Below are 22,470 nucleotides of genomic sequence, written 5' to 3'. Positions count from 1 at the left end.
CCCAAAGGACAACGGAGAAAATTTAAGGTTATATGGAACTACTCCTTATACAGGTAGCAGTGAAAAGACATTTAAGTTTCAGAAAGAGAGAAAATTGGCATGGGAAGACACAAGTAGAATAGAAAATTTTTTTTTCTGTTTCCATCAGTTTAAATCTGTCCCACTGAGGCACTTGAGATTTACTGCATATCCAAAGATACAGCAAAAATGGAACAACAAGACCAAAAAAAGAAAACAAAACCGAAAAATATCCATGCTTCAGAGACTCTTCCCATGTTTTTGATCATCCAACCACATGGAAAGAGTTCCTCTCCATGTTCTTGCCAATGCAGGGCCCCACCACACAGAGACAGAGCAAAGCCCAACCACAGCTTACACAGCAAAGTTCATACATGCTGCATTTACTGCTGCTTCTCTGTCTCCTCCTGGATGGGAAAAAATTGACAGGTGGGCATTTCTCAAAGCACTTCTGGAAGGAAAACATCTCTCCTATACGGGCAATGAATTAAAAACCAAACAGGAGTGGCACCCATACAACTTTTAAACTATCACCAGTCAAATAATTGCTTGCATCACATTTCTAAGATGCAGTTTTCAGCACAGCAGTGCTTTTCCTGTATTACCTATTTTCCTAGGCTTTTCCTTCCCCTTAAAATGACCATCCTTATCCCATTTTTAACTGAATATATACAATTACACATAACTAGAGAGCTTCATTATGAAGCTTGCCTAAATTTCCCATTGCCTTCTCCTGCCTCTATGTGCCCCAAATACCAGACTTCAGTTTTAAAATAAAAAAAAATTGGCCTTTTACTTTTAAACTGTCCTTGCAATATAGAGCAAATCTCTTCAAAATCTGACTCAGATATTGCAAGGCTCATCTTCATCATGACTTTTAGAAATGGAGAATTACAATCAGATAGCAGTAAAAATCCTTAAGATCTTTGAAAAGAAAATTGGGGGTTGGATTTTTGCTGACCCAGTGTTAACATGGATTATTTCATATGCAATATGAAACACCAGACTTGCAAGTCTGAATTAAAAAAAAAAAAAAAGAAGGGTAAGAGTTCTTTCCTTATTTCTCATCTGAGGGCCTTTATCTCTCCTCAACCAGTCTCATCTCCTTTCTCCATATCACTCAGAGGGCAAAACTTTCTTCTGATCTGAACCAAACATGCCCATCCCAACCATTTCTTAAAAAAAACCCCTGCAACTAGTAATTTCACTTTTAAATGTGATCAAACCCACACTTTCACATACATAATTTTCCTGGGCTAAATCTTACAGAATCACTGCTCACTTTCTTCAGCCATCACATCTTAATACATGGATGGAACATGGAACACCAGAATTTCTGATTGTTAACATGATTTCTGATTGTTACCTGCACACTCAGATGGATATGACTAATGGTTCCTCTTTCCACAAAGGAACACACAACAGTGACTGAAGTCTGCCACAGACATCAGGTTCTTTACACATTTGGTAGAATCCAATAGTTGTATATCCTTAGTTTCTACACCTGTGGAAGTCATGCTGGCTCAAAGTCTTTCCAACACAGGAACAAAACTAAACTGGATAAACAGACCACTGATATTTGAGTACACCATTTTCCATTTAAGTTCCACTTGATAAGTTAAACCTCTTGAGCCACCACTGCTGAGACAGGACAGATTCAAACCAGCATCAGCTTAAAATATCAGCCAACTTTCATCCTAGAGACTTGTCACAGCAGAACTCAGAGCTATATTAAAAATGTAAGTTGATGCTCTGTTTAAATTTCTTCCAGACACCATAAAAAGTATCTTGAGGCTGAACTAGGGCTAAGAGTGCAGCTGTCACTGAACAACTGTATTCACAGAGAGCCTGTATTTATATGAGAGAACCTTTCATTTCTCTCACGTTTCCTATACACACACCCCACTCTTTGCACATAGTTTGCATCTGAAGGGAAAAAGTGGGCTGCTCATCTAATCAATAACACCATGTCATGCATGGAGCTTCTGCACAAATCCAGAGCAAAAGATGTCAAGCATGTCCCAGTCCAATGATTATCAGGCAACGGAGCAAAAGGATGCACTTTTCATCTCCACAGGACTGTCGCCAAAGCCTTGATGTAATAAATGAAACATGCCTGCTATTTCACCATTGCAGAACGGTACTGTAGATACCTGCCAACATCTCTGTTTGCAGGAGGGGGTAACCAGCTCTAGATGAAGTGCAGATATGTTATTAGACAACGCACAGCTTGAATCCCGGGGCCAACGCAGATGACCTTTAGAACATAAGCACTGTCTAAGACAAATATGCTTTCATCTTTGGGGAGTATTTTTTCAAGTAAAGATTTAAGAGGAAAACAGTTTAGAAATATGTTAAACACAAATGTGCCTTCAATCTCTTAATGCTTCATTTTAAAAACAAAACCACAAGTAATATCACATGTCAGAAGAAAGACAAAGTACTCTTTAAGTAGAATATTAGTGAATCGAGAGAGATTTAGCTTAATTTTCATTTATCCAATAATTAAAGCACAAGGAAAGCTGATATATAATGTAACCAAGACCCTAAATTGGAGGTATGACCAAAGTGACTCAGAAAACAGGCTTGTATTTTTGTTTGAAGTAATACAAGTTTATTACAAAAACAGAGACCATCATTTCGCTTTAGATTCCCTTAAGTGGGGTGAAAATATGAAAACATAACTAAACCACACTGAGACATGTAAAACATAGGAAGAATGGGTTTAGAGAGGGATTAGTTAAATAGCAGATGATACAAAACGATAAAAGAAAGTAATTTCTCATTTTTCACTTCACAGCCTGTTACCACTTATCTTCAGCAAAGTGGTTTTTTTCAGACCTGTATCTTGACTGTGATGCTAAGCAGCCTTAACACATACAGTGATATTTGCTAAATGGAAAAGAGCAGCATGGGTATGATAAAATTCTTTCCCCTGCAATCTATGGTGTGCAGATTTCAGCAAGTTCTGAGCTGCTCTGATCAGCCTGTTTTTCCATCAAAGTTAGCAGCAAACTTATCAAATCACCTTACAACTGCAAAACACCATTCAGAGTGGAACCCTGAGACCTGCAAAGCCCATATCACAGCCTGGAATCCTTATACACAGTGGGATGGTCATGCTTTTGTCTTTTGCTTTCTGGAACAAGATTTCCTTTCTTACCTCAAATTCAGCATGGCGGTTAATATCCTCTGCCCTCTGTCTGCTCAGGATAAATTCTGCTTCATTAGCCACTCGTACCAGATGCTCCTTCATGGTTTGACTCAGCAACCTGAGGACAGAGAAGATTTAGGAAATGCATTAAGAGAATGAAGCCCAAACATAAAAATCTGGAAATACAGTGTATATATATGCAAATATGTTGGGCTCCTATGACTGACTTTATTGTCCTAAGAAAACAGTATTAAATAAGGTTGGGGGTAATTTTCTGGCAATTAGTAAAATAGTATTTCTATAGTAAACCAAAGTAAATATTAAATAAAATGTAAACACTCCAGACAGTCGTTTGTTTTACCTGAAATAGAGACATATAAAAAAAATCTTTCACATCCACCACCATATAAAGTAAGCAGTTTTTGCATATAAACATGCACAGTTAAAGCTCTGACATAATTGATGTAAAGTCTAAATTAAAAGAAATGCAATGCAATACAGTTTTCCCTTCAAATGGAAGATTGAAATTTTACGGTAAGTATACATTTAAGTAATATTTTCAGGATTATAAAACAGTCTGTCTCACAAATGAAATGCTAAGATATACATTGTTACAGGTTATGTACAGAATAAAGCTGTAATTCAAACTGAGATTTCTGAGGCCTTCATAAACCCTGAGTTTATGAATGGTAGCAGAGCTGACAGATTGAATTACAGCCCAATTATTCTCAGAGTTCACATATTGTTACTAAAAACATTTCCTTTTTAATTAGTTACATTGGGATTCATAAAGTTGAAACTAGCTATACATGAGTCACACTGTTTTAGAAGGTGCATATTTCCACAGGATCACTCAAAGAAACACCAGATAAATCCATTACATGCTCTGTGGATTAAATCTTAAAAATATCTGTTATTAAATCTTTTTTGTAAGGTTTCCAGTTGTAGAAAAGAGTAGCAGAATGTAAAATAACTTGCTTTCCTTGCACATATAAACTAAAGTACATTTCAACAAGTTCAGAGTGCATTGAAAGGCTTTCTTTACAACCACAGGATTTATTATTCAGGATGTCTTCTAATGCATCCAATGTTAATTTTAACCCAAATAACTTATTTATCTGAAATAAGGATCCACCTGTCTCTTACTGTATGTTTGGAAGAGTGATGCTTTGCTGTCTCTTTTCCTATGCTTTCAGAATTCCACACTTGCAGAAGACTTGCAGGCACATGCCTGCTCCCATGAGAAGAAATTCGGAGGCAAAACAACACCTGAAGCTCTTTGTTCACTGCCCCTGTCATTCCAGAAACCTGCAGCACAGCAGCCACATGAGGCCACAAGCTCAGGAACCAGCCAAGTTGGTGGATTAGCCTCTCCCCATGGATGAAGTCTTGAACTAAGAAATATACACAATTCACTGTTTTAGATGTGATTTCTCCTTCTGTTTGGGGAGGCTCGTGCAAAAGTCACTAGTTTGAAACCACATTACAAGCTCCCTTCTTTTTTTTTTTTCTGTTTTTACTCACTGTTAGAATAGATGCAGCTGTTGGGCAACAAACATGCAATTCTGCCAATTTATCTGCATGCATTAGTGACAAACCAGCAACAAGGAACTGTACAAGCAATAGCCTGGGCAGATTCCAAGTGTTTGTCTCTTTCTCCATGATCTCCAGTAGCACACTCAAATCTCACACATAAGCCTTTAAATAAACTCTTTTTTATTGAACTAAGAACTGTTCAAAAAATTAAGGGGATCACAAATGCTCACGTACTACATATTACAAGTTGCATGTAACACAGCTGGACAGTATTCCATTACTTTCCTTGAGTTTGTCAATACCAATATCCTCTGCTAGCTTGACCTGACTTTGAAAAGTAACAGCTGTCCTCTAAAAGGTCTACTTTTAATCTAATTATACACTCTGAGTCCCACTTTTCTTTCACTTGTTTATGAAATCACCCAATATAATAATTGTCGTAACACTTTACAACATGGTTTCCTTTTTTATCTACCAAACATGGTAGATAACTGGTAAGGAGCCCAGCTCCTGCTATGCATGTCCAGAAAGGATGGATGTGTTCCAAACAAAGCAAAGAACTACATTCCCTCACACAGGAACAACACTGTCCAAACAGAGCAGAGATGTACCTAGTGAAAGCAAATACACTTCAGGTTCCAGGAACAGCTTGGTCTCCTATGGATCAGTGGTTTCTTCTGTCACCCTCAGCTCTCCTTACTAACCCCACACACTTGCCTCACTTTCTCTATGATACTCCACACAGGGGTAGGCCAGGTAGATGAAACTGAGACAAGATTTTTCTTTTCTTCTTCTTTTTTTTTTTTTTTTACATTAAAGAACTTTAAAATTTAATCTTTCTTTTCAGTTCAACCTTTTCCAAACACTGCATATGCTCAGATTAGCTTTCTCATAACAAACAATTCAAGTTGCATTATCATCTAGGGCAGTGTGGAGTTCCTTTATGAAAACAGTATCCACATACAAGGCATACCACACAGATTTCTATTTTGAGTTTACCACTTAAGTATGGAACTTTGCCAAAGAAATATATATATCCTTACATATATATAATGATGGCATGATATAATAGAGGAGTCTGTAGCCATCAATAAAAATCAAAGCAAATATGAGCTCACAGCTCCTGTATAAATGAACACACCTCTGGTAATATGCTTAAAATTAAATTCTAATCACCTACTAAAGACAAATTTTGGGAACCTTGGCAGCTGCTAGTTTTCCATTTAAGGGAAACAAAATGTTGAACAGAAATTTGTTAAGTGTAGCTCACTGCTGTCAATAAAACAATTGTTTCCAGGTGAGCAGACCACTGCGGAAGCAAGGACAGGATTCTGACTCTTGCTGAAGAATTAGCTCTACTCCAAACCACAGACAAAACATTTTGTATATGAGGGAGAGCCTATAAACTTAATTATCTAGATCAGGTAACTTTGAGAAACAAAGGCTTTATTAAGAAAAAAATGTTTAGAAACACCTGATGCTCCTCACTAAGCCAGTAAGTGGCACTTCACGGATTTAAAGGATCATAATGGTTCTTTCTGGTTCCTGCCTTGGCCTCCCATACAAATCGATCATGAATGTCTTCCTGAAAACAATTTCATTTCCTCCATCAAGTTTGTACATTCTGTTCACACTACAGGAGAGCTTCCAGAAAAATGCTCTTTGTTTTTGTTTGTTTGTGGGGAGTTTTTTGGTGCTTTTTTGTTTGTGGTTTGTTGGGTTTTTTTTAATAAGGCTTGAATCTTATAGAATCATAAATTGATTTCAGTTGGAAGGGACCTTAAGGATCATCTCCAAGCCCATGCCATGGGCAGGGACACTTTCCACTAGACCAGATTGCTCAGAGCCCCATCCAGCCTGGCCTTGAACACTTCCAGGGATGAAGCATCTGCAGCTTCTCTGGGCCAACTGTGCCAGACCAAAAATATATTTTACACCATATTCTCCCATAAAATAGTTTTATAATAAGGAAATTACTGTCAATTAAAACAAAGACAAAAATTCCCTTAACATTTTTGTACTTTTATCCTGATTTTTCTTCCCCAGCAACTAGATTACATTAGTAACCAGTTAAACAAAAATTTCATCTGAAACACATTAAATACTTTTTTTTACAGCAAAATGACAGCTTTTCCTTTCTTTGAGTAAACAGATTGACTTTTTTGTCTTTTTCAAAGTATGCACACCCAAGCTTAAAGATAAACTCAAGTCTAATCGTTTCCTTCTTGCTGATGCTTCGTAATCCCCATATGAAGGTCCACGGACCACGCTTGCCTTATATTATCTCATATACCTGCTGATTTTTTTCAGTACTATTAAACACCAAATTGGTGTTGAATGTGCTGATTTACACTCCACCATCCTGACAGATTCTCTTCTTGTTTGTTCTTATTTATTACATGCTATTGAATTATTATTTTCCTGAACTTAATACAAGAGGAATGTGGATGGAGTGTGGATGGACACATTTTGTAGAAGTTGGACATGATTATTTATGAGTGCAAAGACTTTGGGTACTGGGGCTACTCTTCTGCTTGCAGTGCACAGCAGATTCAAGGTCTCAGACAAACTTTTCTTCCCAAGCACTTTTTTTCCACACTGAAATATTTTAAAACGTGCTAAACTTTGAAAAGATGAGCACCCTAGTAAAAACAAGCAAGGGGATGGATTCCATGCTGGAAGTTAAATATATACTTGCATATTTTGCTGGGTCAGGAATGAAGTGCTGAACCACTGAGAGAAAGAGTTCTAGCCAAATGCATGAGATAGACTGATCTTCATTGTTATGCTGGAAAACTATGAGATACAGAACTAAAACTCCTCCTCCAATTTCTGGCTGCTGAAGGCTTAGATGACCAAGTAAAAAAGCAGCTCCTTATAACAAGGAAAAATTAAGAAGTACAAGAGACAAAAATATAAACAGAAATGTGCAAAGCAAGAGTAAGTGAGAGACTGAGAAATTCTGGACTACTATTACTGATGTCTAACAATTATCAGTTTTAGTCAAAGTATGAAAAAAGGTTCTTAGGTGACATTGGCAACATTTAGGCACAAATCTATCACAAACTACTGTGGGGAGAGACTGTAAGTTCCATGTGCTCCACAACAGAGAACTCTGAGACAGCCAAGCAAGGTGACCTCTCCTACTTGCACTCCTTCCTCATAAACCTGGCATGTAGGAGATTCTCTGACTTCAAAAGGGGATATGTTCTACATGGATATAGGTGGACTTTTATGGGATCTGACTGTTCAATGTGCTAAGTAGTGGAATTACTGTTGCAAGGGCATTTTACAATTGCTTTGTGGAACATAGATTCTGTACTTTACAGATACTCTGCTGAATTCTCAAAGAATATTGATAGTCCATAAGGTCTTAAAGACTGAAGTTTGAACAAATTTATTGACCTAAAACGGAAGACCACCCCTAAGCTGTGCAGACTCACCAAAATGCTGACTTGGACACACACTAGCATTAAATGAAACAGGAGTTTTAAAAGGTAGCTGAGGGAAAATCCAATATTTTCTATCTAGGAGAGCCTCTTAGGACATGGCAGAGCCCATTGAAAACCATTGTGTGCACATTTCAAAGCCACTGCACAGTATTGTTGGAGGTGATTTCTGAAAATGTCCCATCAGATGGCAATAGTACAGTACATGCACACAACACAGCACGAATACCTTCTTGTTACACTTGCAATAATTTAGTTTTTAGAAAGCAGATGTTATCAAAAACTTTCCATATTAAAAAAAAACATTTCAGAACTCCCAGGTGCCCAAAAGTGGTTAATGAATTTCCTTTTTCATAGACCCAACAAATTAATTATGTATTCTCACAAGCAAAACCTACCTTTGCAACATAAATACCCTTCAAAACTCAGTGAAATAAAGAATTGGTTTTTCAAATGGTTGTGTCCACCACAGTATAGCTTAGTGCACACACATGCACACAAAAAAAATAGGTAGCATGAAGAACCCCACCCAAGTCAACTTATCCAGCTCTGGCACATATTCAGGCTACAATTCCTAACTTTCAGCACATTTAAAATGCTATTTTAAGTCCAGCCTAATGATCTTATGTATTCAAATTCACACATTAACAAAGCTGCTTTTCCTTTTTCTTAAACAAACCAAAACAATAACCTCAAGACTCAGAAAATAAATCATCAAAAATCTCTTTTACAAAACGTACCACCTAAACAGAAATGGTTATTAAAATTCAAAAAGAAAGGAAATGTGGAAACCATGTCTTTTTTTCTTATGAAACAAGGCTGAGGTGCAGTTCTATGTCATTAGAATCTCAGGACTAGGAGGCTGCAGCACGGGGAGCAGACTAGCAGTAATCAATTCTACTTTGGACCAGACTGCATTTATCATTTTTCTCCAGAGCCTTTTTTGGTCAATTATGCACAAAGTCTGACAGTTATCATCCATTTTTTCATTAATAGCTGTATTTTTCTAACTGTTTTTCCATCACAGTAGTTGCTCCTATGGCAACACAACCCTCCAACATTCATTCCTTGAGAGTGACCGCAGCGTTACGAGCGAGAGACAATTGAATGGGGCAGCCTACATCTGTCCCCCATTTTCCATTCAGAAAGCATCCAAATAATTGGCCAGCTAGCTTGATTGCCAAGTATTCAATATTAAAAATATTGCATTCATGATCAGTCAAAAGCAATACACAGAATTTAAGACAAGGAACAGCAGGTGACATATGTTTAAATTTTGTTAGTATAGTTCTTAAATTCATTCCCCACCCCCTCAGCTATAAAAATATAGATGATTACAGCATTCCAGATTTTATACTATTAGATCTTATGTTTTGAGAGCATAATACTGTTGCATTTGGTTGTTTCTGGAGAGGTTTGGGACCTTTTTTTGGTTGGTTGATGGAGTTTTTACTTGCTACAGATGTTAAATTTGCATTCTGTTTGTCTTCCTTCTCCTTCCAATAACTTCTGAATTAATTGCACAATTCCAACAAATATTTTTAATAGAAGGCTATAGTGTCTCAAAAATAATAATTTTAAATCCAAGGGAGCACAAAATCCTTTCCAAGATTCCTTTGGGAAAAGAAAAAAAGCTGGTTTCAAATACACTGAAAGACCCATTAGAAAATGCTCTGATACAGAGGGGAGAATTTTGATTAGATTTCATTCCTCAATAGACAACAAAGAACAGGGCAATAAAAAAAAGCTACAGAAAAACAAGCATGGATACACTTATGAATACTTATGTTTTGGGTTGCCTTGATTGAATAAGAACTTGAAAAAGCAAAGGTAAGGAGAGAAAATTATACATGGGTTCTGCTAATTTAATGAGTTTGTCTTTAAACCAAATATTTGGGGACTATTTTAGTGAATATTAATTTACAAGTGTATAAAAATGTAAGCATAGAACATTGTTCCATAATTCTTCAGATGGCCAAGGAAACTGTGCTTGAGAATATTAAAATGAAGCATCTTCTAGAGTCTCTTCAACTGAAAATTGGAAAGAATAATTGCTGCAGCATGCTTAGGAGACTGATCCCTCAACCCCTGCCATGCCAAAGCCATTATCACCCCAAAGGGGATAATAACTGTCATGCCTGCTCTCAAGCTCGAATACGTTTGTTAGTGCCCTGACTGATACAGAAAACAAGATCCAGCATAAGAGATGCTTCACACTAAAGTGTGCTAATGAATCACAGCGACAGCAGAGGGCTTTCACCTTCACACAGCACAGGAGCTGCTCACTAACCAACCAGTCAACTACAGGAAATCAGGCTCTAGCAAAGAGGCATTTGTACATGCAAGGAAATAAAACAAAGCTGAGCTTGGTTTGGTTCATAAATAATAGCCCCACCATCTTGTGCATAAGGAGGAAACAAATTAGTTCCAGGGTGCAAAAAAGGAATCCGTCTGGGCACCTCAGAAGTCTCCAAAGGAGAGGGCTGGCCATGGCAGTGAACTAGATCCACCTAAAGGATGGTTCTGGTGAACAAATTCCCTGGTCATTACGTTCTCATGTTCAGGCTCCAAAAGAGACTCACCCTAAAGGGAAGATCCAAAGGTGAAAGGCAAGCACAAAGAATGAAATCCAGACTGACAGAAGTTCAGCAGGCTAAGGAAAACATTTCACAACCTGTCCTGCTGCTGCACAGATGGCTCAGTACATGGAGGAGCCATGGGGACAAGCACCTTTTTAACAAGGTTTCAAAGAGCATTAATAGTGTCCCCAGACACTACAATAACAGAGAACAATACTTACTACTTTTTATTAAAACCAGATTAATGTTAAACATAGCAATGTATTGAAATTGATGTATCTTTTACTGCACAGAAAGAGGTTATTCTTCAATACCTGCTCCTTTACCTTACATTCTGTAGCTTGCTGGATTTCTGCACTGGCTTTTTTCTTTTTACTATGCTTGTAACCTGGACTTCAGGCCTTCAGTTGTGTATTTCTGTTTTAGGCAGCTTTACAGTTCTGTATTTCCACCCACCAGCTTCCTGTTCAGAGATTTTCTTTCAGTTCAAGACTCAAAACTTCACAAACTAATCAATTCTGCTCTACACATGAAGAGGGTGTGATCTACCTGGAAAGGCAGGGAGCAGCTTTTCTGAGGAACACATTAGTTACTTGTGAACATGGAGAAATTCAGGCCAACACATTCTGAATGCAGCACACACACCGTAGATCTTATGAGTCCCAGAGGCAAACTTTCTGCACGTATTTCTGTCCAGGGAATCCTAGCCAAAACATGGCAAGCCTAAATCTAAAACTTCCAACTGCTGAGAGAAAGAGAGGTACATTCATACCTTTCACATAAAAGCAAAATATACATTTGAAAGCAAGCAGAAGAGAGATTTACATCTCCCCTTCTAGACTTCTTCCAGAAAGATTTTTCAGTCATCTCATTTGCCCAATAAAAAAACCCAGTAGAACATACCTCAAGCTGGAATATCCTACAGCACAATTAGTCCAAAAAAATCTAGTAATAAGCACTGGGAATAAAACTCTGATTTACAAAGATTATAGGATGACCAAATTCCCCCCACCAAGGCAGTAGGAAATAGCAATTCTGTGATTCCACAAATTCCAGGCAGTTCTTCCAGTCCTTGATTTTACTTATTGTAACTCCCACATCATGGTGCCCTACAGAAATCCCTCCCTATCCCATCCTTCCCTGGTGCTGAACCAGTTCTGTCTTTTCTACAACTACTTTGTCATATTTTCTTGTGCACTTGTAGAAACAATCTAAAATTCAGCTTTTATTGTATAACTATGCAGCTAAACTCTAAATCAGAAGCATTCAGATATTTTCGTAAGTTTCAATTAAAAGACTTTAGCTTTTGGAGTTTCTAAGACTATAATGTTATGGCAAAAATATACAAAAAATAGCAAATACAATAAAACACAAGGTCTGAGATGTTTTAGTCCAAGTGTTAGCTTATGTGCAAGAAAAATAATGTGCAAATTGCATAAAGAGAAGGACAGAGTAGTTCTGGAATACAGTTCCTATTATTTGAGGGATAATAGTTTGATTTTAGTGATTGCTGAAAAGCCACAAAGCACTGCAATTCAGCAGTAACTATAAAGGCTCCTATAAACAGCAACAGAAGAAAATGGAGGCAGATAGAAGGAGTAATTTTTAAGAAATTAATCCCCTCTCCACCAAAATGAATGTTATGCTCCCACATAAAAAAAAAAAAAAAAAAAAACCTAAAAGAAAACCCAACTCTGCTACACGTCAGAAATGAAATGAAGTAACAATTACACAGACATTTTCTGCTAACCAAAACCACACTTCCTAGTCTTCAAGGGATCATTTGTCCCTGAGACAACCACTCTGGCTCAGGCTAGAGTCGAAGTTATTGATGTTGTTTATGGAGGTGGGGGAGTGATTCCATCTGTCTGTGATGGGCACTGCATGTTTTGAGGAGAAAACAGTCAATTCCAAACAGTTTACTGATAGAAATCTTGACCTGGACGAGCTGAATAGCTACTGGGTGACTGCCATGCACAGCTCAGTCTCAGCAACTGATTTGTCCATGATAATCATCTTACACAGATGAACCTTACATTGTGGTTTACATGTGTGTGGGATCTCTATGTTATCTATGCTAATAAAACATTAATCAAAGGCCAAATTTATAGCAGGCATTTTGTAAGTAAGGTCAAGACAGGTCAGCCTCACATAATAGGAAACAACTATAGGCTAGATCTTAACACTGTAACTGAACACCCTTGTTACTTTACCTTGGCCCTTGGGATCAAGACTGGTAGCAAAATGTTTTTCCTGCCTCAGAATGGTGTTTCGCCTACCATAAACTGAAATGCAACCATTAAAAGCCATTAAAATGGCCATTATTTTTATGTATCTTGAGAACATTTACATCTTAAGAAAAAAAAATCTCAAATAGCCATTTCTCCATTCCTAAAATGATAAAATGGTATTTCCATAGCATATTAATTTATGTGATAAATTATTATGGTTTTAGTTAGATAGTTGTCCTAACTACGTAAAATTTATTTTCTATTTGGATTCTAACCAGCTGAAGTTACTCACTAACTGAAGTTACATTTAAATAAATGGCATTTCTTATAATACACCTTAGGTAACTCAATAAGACGTCTTGAAAAAAATCCTTTAGAAAAAGGTAAACACTGTTCTTAGTCTGCCTCAACAACTGATTCAATATTAATGAATAATATATTGATGGTTCTGAACACTGATACAAGTCAAAGAGCATGGCCTCATCACCTGCTCTGTCATTTTCTGTAAGTTTCAATAATATACATATAAAGTTATGGATAGAACATTAAACTAATTGGTAATATTAAGAGGGTTTTTTCCTTAGAGGGCCTCTCCTCCTTTCTAGTTTAAGAGATAGATCAGAAATGAATGAGCAAACTGGAATCTAATTTTTGAGACAGAGGCTTATCTCACAATTCCTAGCAGTAATGTCTTTCAAATATCAATTCCCTTTCTCAAGAGATTAGCTGAATACAAATTATAGCTTCAACATTAACCAGTACACAAGGACAGGAAGAAAGAAAATCTATGACACACAGATAAGCAAAGTATTTAATGAAACTAAAGAGCATTGAGATTCTGCAAAATCCCATATTCAGAATTAGAACTGAACCAAAGAACTAAAGAACATGAAACCATGCTCGTAAAACTTTACAAAAATTACACAAAAAGGAAGAAGAAAAATTATTTTTAAAAAGTTTCAAGGCACAGAATTCCCTGAAGGCTAAGGCAGAGATGCTATCAAATATTGTGACTTACCTTCCTTCATTAACAAGCTCAATAAAGGCCAGGCCAGCATTCTTCTGTATAGAGTTTTGCCACTCCTGGGTAAAGACAAAACAGAAGAGAAAACTAGCTGTATAAAAACAGAACTTGGAAGAGGCATTTTCAGAGACAAAATAAGACCCTTTCTTTTCCACTTTAGCAACTTACAGCACCCTCAGCAAACACACAAAGCATTAATTGTGTGCAGATCTGGAAGCAATGAATGCCAGCATGAAGGAACAGGGCAGCATCATTTACTTAAGATCATATTAATGGGAGAAGAAAATCCAAAAACATCCCACAAAGGATTCCATCCTTGTCCTTTGTTATGTCATGCAATAATCCTGAACTTGCTCTGGTTCATGGATGCTTTTTGCCTTTTTGAACCATGATAGTGCCTGAAACTGTTTCACATTAAGGCAAAGGTTATCTCTTAGACACAAATTTCTCTTGTAGCTTAAACCCTAGTAGGGATATTTCCTAATAACAACCCTCACTTCAGCATCACATAGTCACCTCTAATCATTTGAAAAACATCTGTTAACAATCCAAATATTGCACCATTAATACATTATGTTTTTTTTTAATGAAACATTTTTAACAGACTGAAATAATGCTAATGGTAGATGAACATGCACTGCACATTCCTTAAGTCCAGCTGAACCTTGAATTAAGCAAAACTCTACACCTCTTAAACATGTAGGTGGGTTTTGCCTGGCTCCCATAAGAGACACAGGTGAGCAACCAACTCAGATGACCTATCACTGGGGCTTGTTATCCTCATTTGAAAGATGAGAAGAAAACAAAATTACTTAACAAACACAGAAAATAGATTTTTATAATCTTAGACCACATAGGAACAAGTTAACCTAGTTAAAAATTAGAGCAGTAAATAAGTGTGTACCTCATCTTTTGGGGAAAATGCAGGGGCAAATAGAACAGGACAAATACAGCTCTTGATTTAACTCATCAGCTCCTCTAATCTAATACAAAAGACTGATTCTGCAGCAGACAAATACTTAAGTTTCATGCGCTGTTCCACATCAGCTTCCTTGGTTTTTTACTCTTTGTTCTATGAAATAATAATCCTACTGATTATCTACATGATTATCATTGTGGTTATTTTAAAAAAAATCTCATCAGCTAAGGCAGGGAAAAAGTTCAAAACAGGAAAAACATCTTAAACAAATTTCAGATTTCTGAATGTAGGAGGTTTTTAACACACAGTGTCAGGGTGCATTTTTTGGTGCTCAGTGTTGCAGAATTACCTCTCAGTCAGTGAGACAAAGGTTTGATCAGACACACACTGAAACAACGTTGTTATTAACAACTTAAATCCTGCCTCTCTGCCCCCGCCAAAAAAAAAAAAAAAAAGTATTTGCAAATTTCAAGTGCAGGGGAGAAATTATTACTCTGATTTCTCAAGCTGTTTTTCCAGGCCTAACACATGCTTATCATGTTTATCGTGCCCATCATGTTTAAGCTGCAACAATGCATTACAATTTTCAAGGAGTCAGAATTAAAAGCAGAATAACTGGAACACGTGATGTATTATTCATCACATATTATAAATGTAGTCTAGTGGAAAACAAAAAGCCTTTTAGTTTCTAATACTCTAAATGAAAGAACACATGCAAATAATCCTTCTAAGAGGTTTTAAATGTAGTATCAGGTTCTAAATATTTAGCTTTATATAATGATAACTGAAACTATTCTGTTGGCTGAAGTGTGAGAAAACTCAAAAAAAGCAAACTATTTTTTTCCATTTATGACACTGTCCATCTGTTGTTCTGCTTTTTAAAGAGCTCACAACAATACCTGAAAATTTAATTGGTGAAGATGGAGGCTGCCAAAAGTGAAAAGAAAGTGCATTTATCATGATACTTTTCAGCATTTTCCTCTACATCAGACATCATCAAAGAAGGTGTTAGTCTAAACATTTTCATAAATCACAGCTGAACACACCCTAAAGCTTATTTTAATAGTTGAAAGAAAAGACTAATGGTCTTCATCTTTCATGATCCATTCAGTATTTCCCCACAGTATATGTTCACTCTCAAACAATTACACTCAGTATACATATTGCATTATTATATCAGCATCTTAGTTATCCATCTCCCAAAGGTATTAGGGAAAAAACATGTTAAAAGCTTCAAACTCAACCACTAATGCAACTAAATAACTATGAAACACATTTCAGCACTTTTCTGAGGAAGGGCTGATCAACTGAGTCGATAATTTCATACCTGTTCTAAGCTGTAGGTAATTGACCATCATTTCCCGTGGCTGTAAATGTTCAGTGACCAAGAGATATCATCTACTTCTAATGCTTTTGGTCACTGAACTCTCAACAGTGAAGCAAGGGGAAAACCAAGAAGCAATAGACACGATCACAAATAACTTCAATGAAAAATCACCATAACAAGGACACAAATAAGAAATCACTTTTTATTCAAATACTTTGTCTGATAAGGAAATTTCCTAACTCGTTACTGTGTCACCTATTTCCTTAATAGAAACTATAAACAGCCCCATGAATACCCTAGGCAAGGACTAAAACCTTTCCTGAAATGGTGCTGCAAACCAGATCTGAATTATAATTTTGTATGAAATAACATACTACATTTCCTTTCTATACAACTCAGCTCTGAAGTGAGCAAAAATACATCCCAGTCCTCTATAGCTTTAATTTTATATCATCAACAAGTTTCACTAGCACAGTCTTACTGAGTGCACAAGGGTCATTAAATGAAAACATTAAACAGTAGTGGTCTTAAACCCCTCCTTTCAGAAACTAATCATCTCCCTCGAGGTTGATATCATGACCCGTTGTCCTATTTGAGTAATGCTGGGGTTATTTAATCTGTTTTACAGTGGGGGTTTTTAATTAACCTTAACTAATGATCAGTTGTAGGACAGCACCAAATTCTCTACTAAAACTCAAATTACTACATTTACTTTTTTCTAGGAAATACCAAGACCAACAGCATGCATTAGACTATAACCAAAGACCAAAACACAGAAAATACCACAAGCTGGATAAGACTATAGCCAGCAACAAGATTAGTGTAGCAAACAGGCTTCAGTTCTTGTACATCCCATTTTATGTCATTGTGCCTACAAGTGTATGTGTAGCTATCTCAATCTTCAGATACATTTAAAAGTCTTCCACACTATTTCATCCTCATATTTGCTTTCATATAAAACAAGGTACATCTCTAATCCCACAGAATGATCAGATAAGTGAAGTTCTTAAAAAATTTCTCCCTTCAATTCAATTTTTTTCCATTTGTTATTGGCTTCCTATCCATTCTGAGTATCCTTGTTCAGATCAAATAGTTCAGGAACTGCTTATTTACCCAAAAAGCCTTTTTCTGTGAGAACCAGATAGCAGGAGCCAGCTTCATAACAAAGAATGCAGTTGGTTCTTTACACAATGTGTAAAGAATCTATCCCCAAAAGCATACCATGGTGATTAAAAGTTCAATAGGATCAAGAGGAAACAGAACAAGTACACATAAAAAAAAAATAAACACATTAATATTGGCTAAATACACAGAAACTGCATCCAATTCAGAAATACCCTCAGCAAAAGTTGCTGGAGAGTGGAAGAGTATTATACTTGTTCCATTTTAGTCTTTTTGAGCATGTCTTTGTGTCTATAGTTGGAGATAGGACGAGAAGTAAAGTGGAGCCTTTATCTAGCCCAATATAACCATTCCTAAACTGTAATCACTCAAATACCAAGAAAATTTTGTTGATACACATTTTTGTTGGTTTGGAATTTGACATGCTTGCCTATAGGCAGCAAACGAACATATCCCCCCTCAGCTGTACACCTTTGATAAAGTAATGTAATTGTATTTTAAACAATTATGGCAGAGGTGTTGGCTCTAGATGTTCTTTAAGATCATTTTCAACTCCAACCATTCTACAATTCTCTTAATACCTCAAAGCATACATTCTTCAAGGTATATACAAACATTTCCAACACCAACCCATCAACTAGTCTGATGGCTAAGCAATTAACCATGGATCTTGAACAGAATATTTAAAACATTTCCAATAGATGAAAACTGCTATATTTCCAACTGTAACAAACTGCTCTGCTGCTCTCATTCATATATAGACACATGCACACTCCTTAAAAATTCATTTTTCTCAGAAACTTGAAAAAAAATCCTTCTAAAGAGTTTAACATATTCTACAATTAAGGATTATATCTAGCAGTGGAAACACTCATCAGCAGGCAAAAAAGAGAAAATTCTTCATTAATCTATCCTTCCCATAAAGCTGGTGGAGTTTTGATAATTTATTTTGGTTATGAAACAAAGGAGAAGGATGACTTTGGTACTGACAACTATGAATGGGGCACTAAGGAGCAGGGTGGGAAAATGTGTTAACATATGACTAAGAGACATATTATATCCTAGAGTAAAGGTCAAATCTGCATGAAAAACTTGTTCATAGAGAGATACACTAATCTTTAAGTGCCTAAAGTAAACTATCAAGAACTTTTCAGCAGTGTTTGCACTTGGTGTCAGCACTCTCTCAGCACCACATCCACTACAGGCTTGAATGAACTCAGCAATAAAGAACATATAGTGAAAAGTAGATTATATCTCAGCTGGGCTCTTCATAATTAAAAAAAGTTAGACTGCATGTTAAGCAGAATCTCTGAAAACATAAATTACTTTTAAAGGTTGAAGCATGCTTCAGTTATTTTAATCTATGAAAGTCCATTGAAAAAAATTAGAAGCAACATGGATTAAAAGGAAATCATATCTAGAAACCATGCAGCAATTTAATATCAAAATTAGCAAAGGCCAAGTACTTACAAAAGAGGAGCATTTTGCAAAGATGTGACACAAATTAATATAAAAATAACATGAGAACACAATTTAGATAGTTATCCAGTATATATACAGACATACCTGTATGCTCAAATAAAATTTAAAAACCATAAACAGATAAAGAAGGAACAATAGGAAACTGGCTAAGAAAAAAAATAATTTCAATAAATATTTTCATGGCCCTTTCTCTACAGAACATCACTACTGTTGCTGAACCCTGAAACAAAGTGAGAATTTGCAAAAATATTTACTTCTATCTTAAAAATTCAGACCCTCTTGTCACCCAAAAAACACTATCGAACAGGCTTGGATTCACTGAAATTTAAACAAAGGCTTCTCTATGAAAGCTTTAACGTGGCATCTCTGTAACAAGCCCAAGTACCTCACTAATCAATAGAGAGGGTTTGATTTCAATAAGGGTGATAAAAGTTACTCTAACCCTGGCCAGCTACAAGCTCTCAACAGATGATGGTCATTAGGGCTCCATGGGGTCCCACGTACTCGGGCTGTACAAATGTGTCCTATTAGCACAGGGCCTGTCTGCTTGGCAACGCCGGGCTCAAGACAAATGGCAGCTGCTGCCCTTCAAGGTCTGAAGTCAAGTCCTCTGGGAATCTGAAAGCCCAACTGGAAAAATCAAGGCCTGTTCATTAGAGACTGCTTCAGGGGAAACTTGCAAGGCTACCATTAGAACTTTATAAAAGAGCTAATTATTTTTATAAGACTTTTAAAACTATCAAGCACACCCAGTTATAATAAAAAGTATTTACTGCTGGCATTCCATTAAAAAAGACATTGCTTTTTGTCAAAAAATCTGCTGGTGACAGTACACAACTGAAGTTTTTGTATTGAAAATTTTAACGAGTTTTTTAGGAGAAAGTTGTGTAAAAATTGACTAGATGAGAGAGCTTCTCAAGTGAAGGTACAACACCACCCCCACTAATGTGAGAAAATATCCCAAACACACTCATATCAAACTAATGAACCACACATACAGGTGGGCTGAGATTGTGCATGCGTGATTATCTACCCCTAAAAAACAGAAGGAATTCAAGAAACAAACACATTCAGTGTTGCAAAGGTGACTGAAAAGAACAAGCAAAATCCTTGTTCCAAATCCATGCTGCTGAGGAACAGCCAAACGTGCTGCAGTATGTGTGTATTAATAAATCACAATGTATTAATAAGTCAGACGGCACAGGACCCACATGGTACCAAACATTAAGGCTAAGCAGAAAAATGAAAATTACCACTGTTTCAGTATTTTTCCTCTGTTTTATCAAACACCAAAACAAATAATGATAACTCCTTTCATAAAATGTACTCTGGGGAAAAGTTGGTATATGACCTTTTTTTTTTATTCATAAGCACAAAATTCTTTACTATTTTAACTATTAAACCGAATGAAAGTTTCTGATACTGAAATATTTTCCCAGCTGGACAGCATGACAACACTGTATTGAGTTCTAAGGTAATAACAGATCACTGGTAGAGTATTTACTACAAATCTGTTTAAAGTGCTATATGAAATTCATTAGTGCTCCTTAATCAATTCTTGGACCAACATGCACATGAGCTTCCGAGTGCCTAATTCAAAAAAGCAATTACAACCCTAGTCCTCATGTAAAAGGATGACAGAAAGAAGCTATGTGAAACCAGTTTAAAAGAATGAAAATGTAAAGAAAACAGATTAGGAATGATTTATATCAATGCCTAGTGCTGAAGTTAATTACAACTAACCCAATAAAATAGTGCCTTTATTATTGTACAGCAAGTAATAACCTTGGACGCAAAAACCAGAACTCTTTGCTGACTTTTGCATGCTCAATTCCACAGCACACTACATTAAGAATTAAAGAAGTAGTAAATAAGCCATACAGAAACAGCAGGTTTTTAACTAAAAGCAGAAGACTCCCCTGCTGTTTAACCATGTGGGTTATTCCATGTAAACAGAGCTTTCTATAAACTAGTATTATGTTGTTGGTGGTAAATGCCTAAAACTATAATGAGAGTTTAATTTCAATACTTAAAAGTTAGAGTTCAAGTCACAGTAAGCTTTTATAGATTCTGAGAAGAAATTATACACATGTAGAGCTGGAGTTACATACTTAAGTAGTAGATTATTCAGTAAAAATACCACAGAAAAAACTGTCAGCTTGTCAGACAATGCCTTTTGTGCTATGAGATTACTCTCAAAGTGACAACTGTAGCCTTCTCTACGAAGGACATAAATCTATCCTAAAAAATACATTGTTATGAAAAAATAGATATAAAATATTACAGCATATACAATCTTTAAAAACTACACACTAAAAATCTTGAGATAGGCTGAATTTGCCATAATTTATGGTAACACCAAATATTCTTAAAACAGCCATAAAAGAAAACTTTAACTTAATCCAAAATTCATACAAAATTATAAAAATATCACATATAAATACAATTATAACAGTAAGAATTTTCACAACGTAAAAGCTGCATATCTCTCTGATCAAAATGCATAAGCTCCATTTTTGTATCTAGTTTCAAAGAAGTATGAAAAACTAGGGAAAAAACTGAATGAGTGCTTTTCAGGTCCCCAGTTTCTGAGGGAGGAAGCAATTTCCCCAGGCAGCTTTTCCCTTTCTCTCTCCCACTAGCAGGCTGTTGCCATGACACCCCATGAAACAAAATTAGGGGTCAGGTTTGAGTTCATCTAGCAGCAAACCTTCTCCACTGCAGTTTCCTCTCCAGGTTCTTTAACCATAGGCTATTTTCAATGCCAAGATGAAAGACCAGTTTCAGAAAGAATATGAACAGGAATCTTAAAAATTACTCGAGAAATTCAAGTACCAAGCAGTTCTGTAAATAGGCAGCAATGGGAAGCACAAAACTCTTAAGTCAAAGGAGATGAAACAGAAAAACAGACTTGAAGAAAAGCAACAATATAAGATGAACAAAGGGAAAAGATCCAAATAATTAAGTTGCAGTGCCAGCATCATTTTCATGAACAAAGGCAAACAAATTAAGGAATAGCAGGAGTATAACACAACTGACCCCTGATTTCAGTACTTTTTTGTTTAACTGTGATTGGAATTTGAGATTTTGTAAAACCACTGAACAGGAAGGAAAATGCCTTTCAAGGTAGACTACAAATTACAAAACTGAGAAAAATCACAGCAAACTCAGTGCTGTACAGCAGCACCAGTAGGGCTGGACTGGTCCCACTGATAGCAACATTCATCATCACCAAGAAATAACAGCAATAAATTTACCTAATAAAGAAATACAACACTGGTTTTGGAACCATAAGCCCCTTTATACACCAGGGAGGTTGGAAATATTGATCTTTAAGGATCCTTCCAACCCAAACCTTCTATGATTCCATGATTCTGGTATCACACTTTTCCCCAAATGTAGTTTGGTTTTTATGTTAACTCTCATAATGAATGCATGCACATGATGAACATGATTCTTGCTATCATTGTACTTTGAGGGAATGAAATTCAAGTATCTAAACCAATCCCACCTCTTCACTCATAACACAGGATGTCCCAACTTGTCCCTTGAAATTCCCTAAAACAATCCTATCCTAACGCAGATCTTTTCTTAAAAGATTTAGAGAAAATTAGGCTAAATCAATTTTT

General features: G+C 36.3%; 1 protein-coding gene across 1 annotated transcript in view; it reads right to left on the bottom strand.

Annotated features, from left to right (window-relative positions):
- Nucleotides 1-22,470, bottom strand: part of LRBA (LPS responsive beige-like anchor protein) — a 372,144-nt gene that overhangs the window by 236,178 nt on the left and 113,496 nt on the right. The window contains exons 35-36 of the mRNA XM_059469874.1: nt 13,986-14,050; nt 3,182-3,290 (exon numbers count right to left, since the gene is read on the bottom strand). Coding sequence (XP_059325857.1) covers nt 3,182-3,290; nt 13,986-14,050 — 174 coding nt within the window. The remainder of the gene's footprint in view (nt 1-3,181; nt 3,291-13,985; nt 14,051-22,470) is intronic.

This window comes from Ammospiza nelsoni, chromosome 4 (assembly GCF_027579445.1).
Source record: "Ammospiza nelsoni isolate bAmmNel1 chromosome 4, bAmmNel1.pri, whole genome shotgun sequence".
In the NCBI taxonomy this organism is placed as follows: Eukaryota; Metazoa; Chordata; class Aves; order Passeriformes; family Passerellidae; genus Ammospiza; species Ammospiza nelsoni.
The sequence above is the reverse complement of the archived record's forward strand: the minus strand, read 5'-3'. Positions and strand labels throughout refer to the sequence as shown.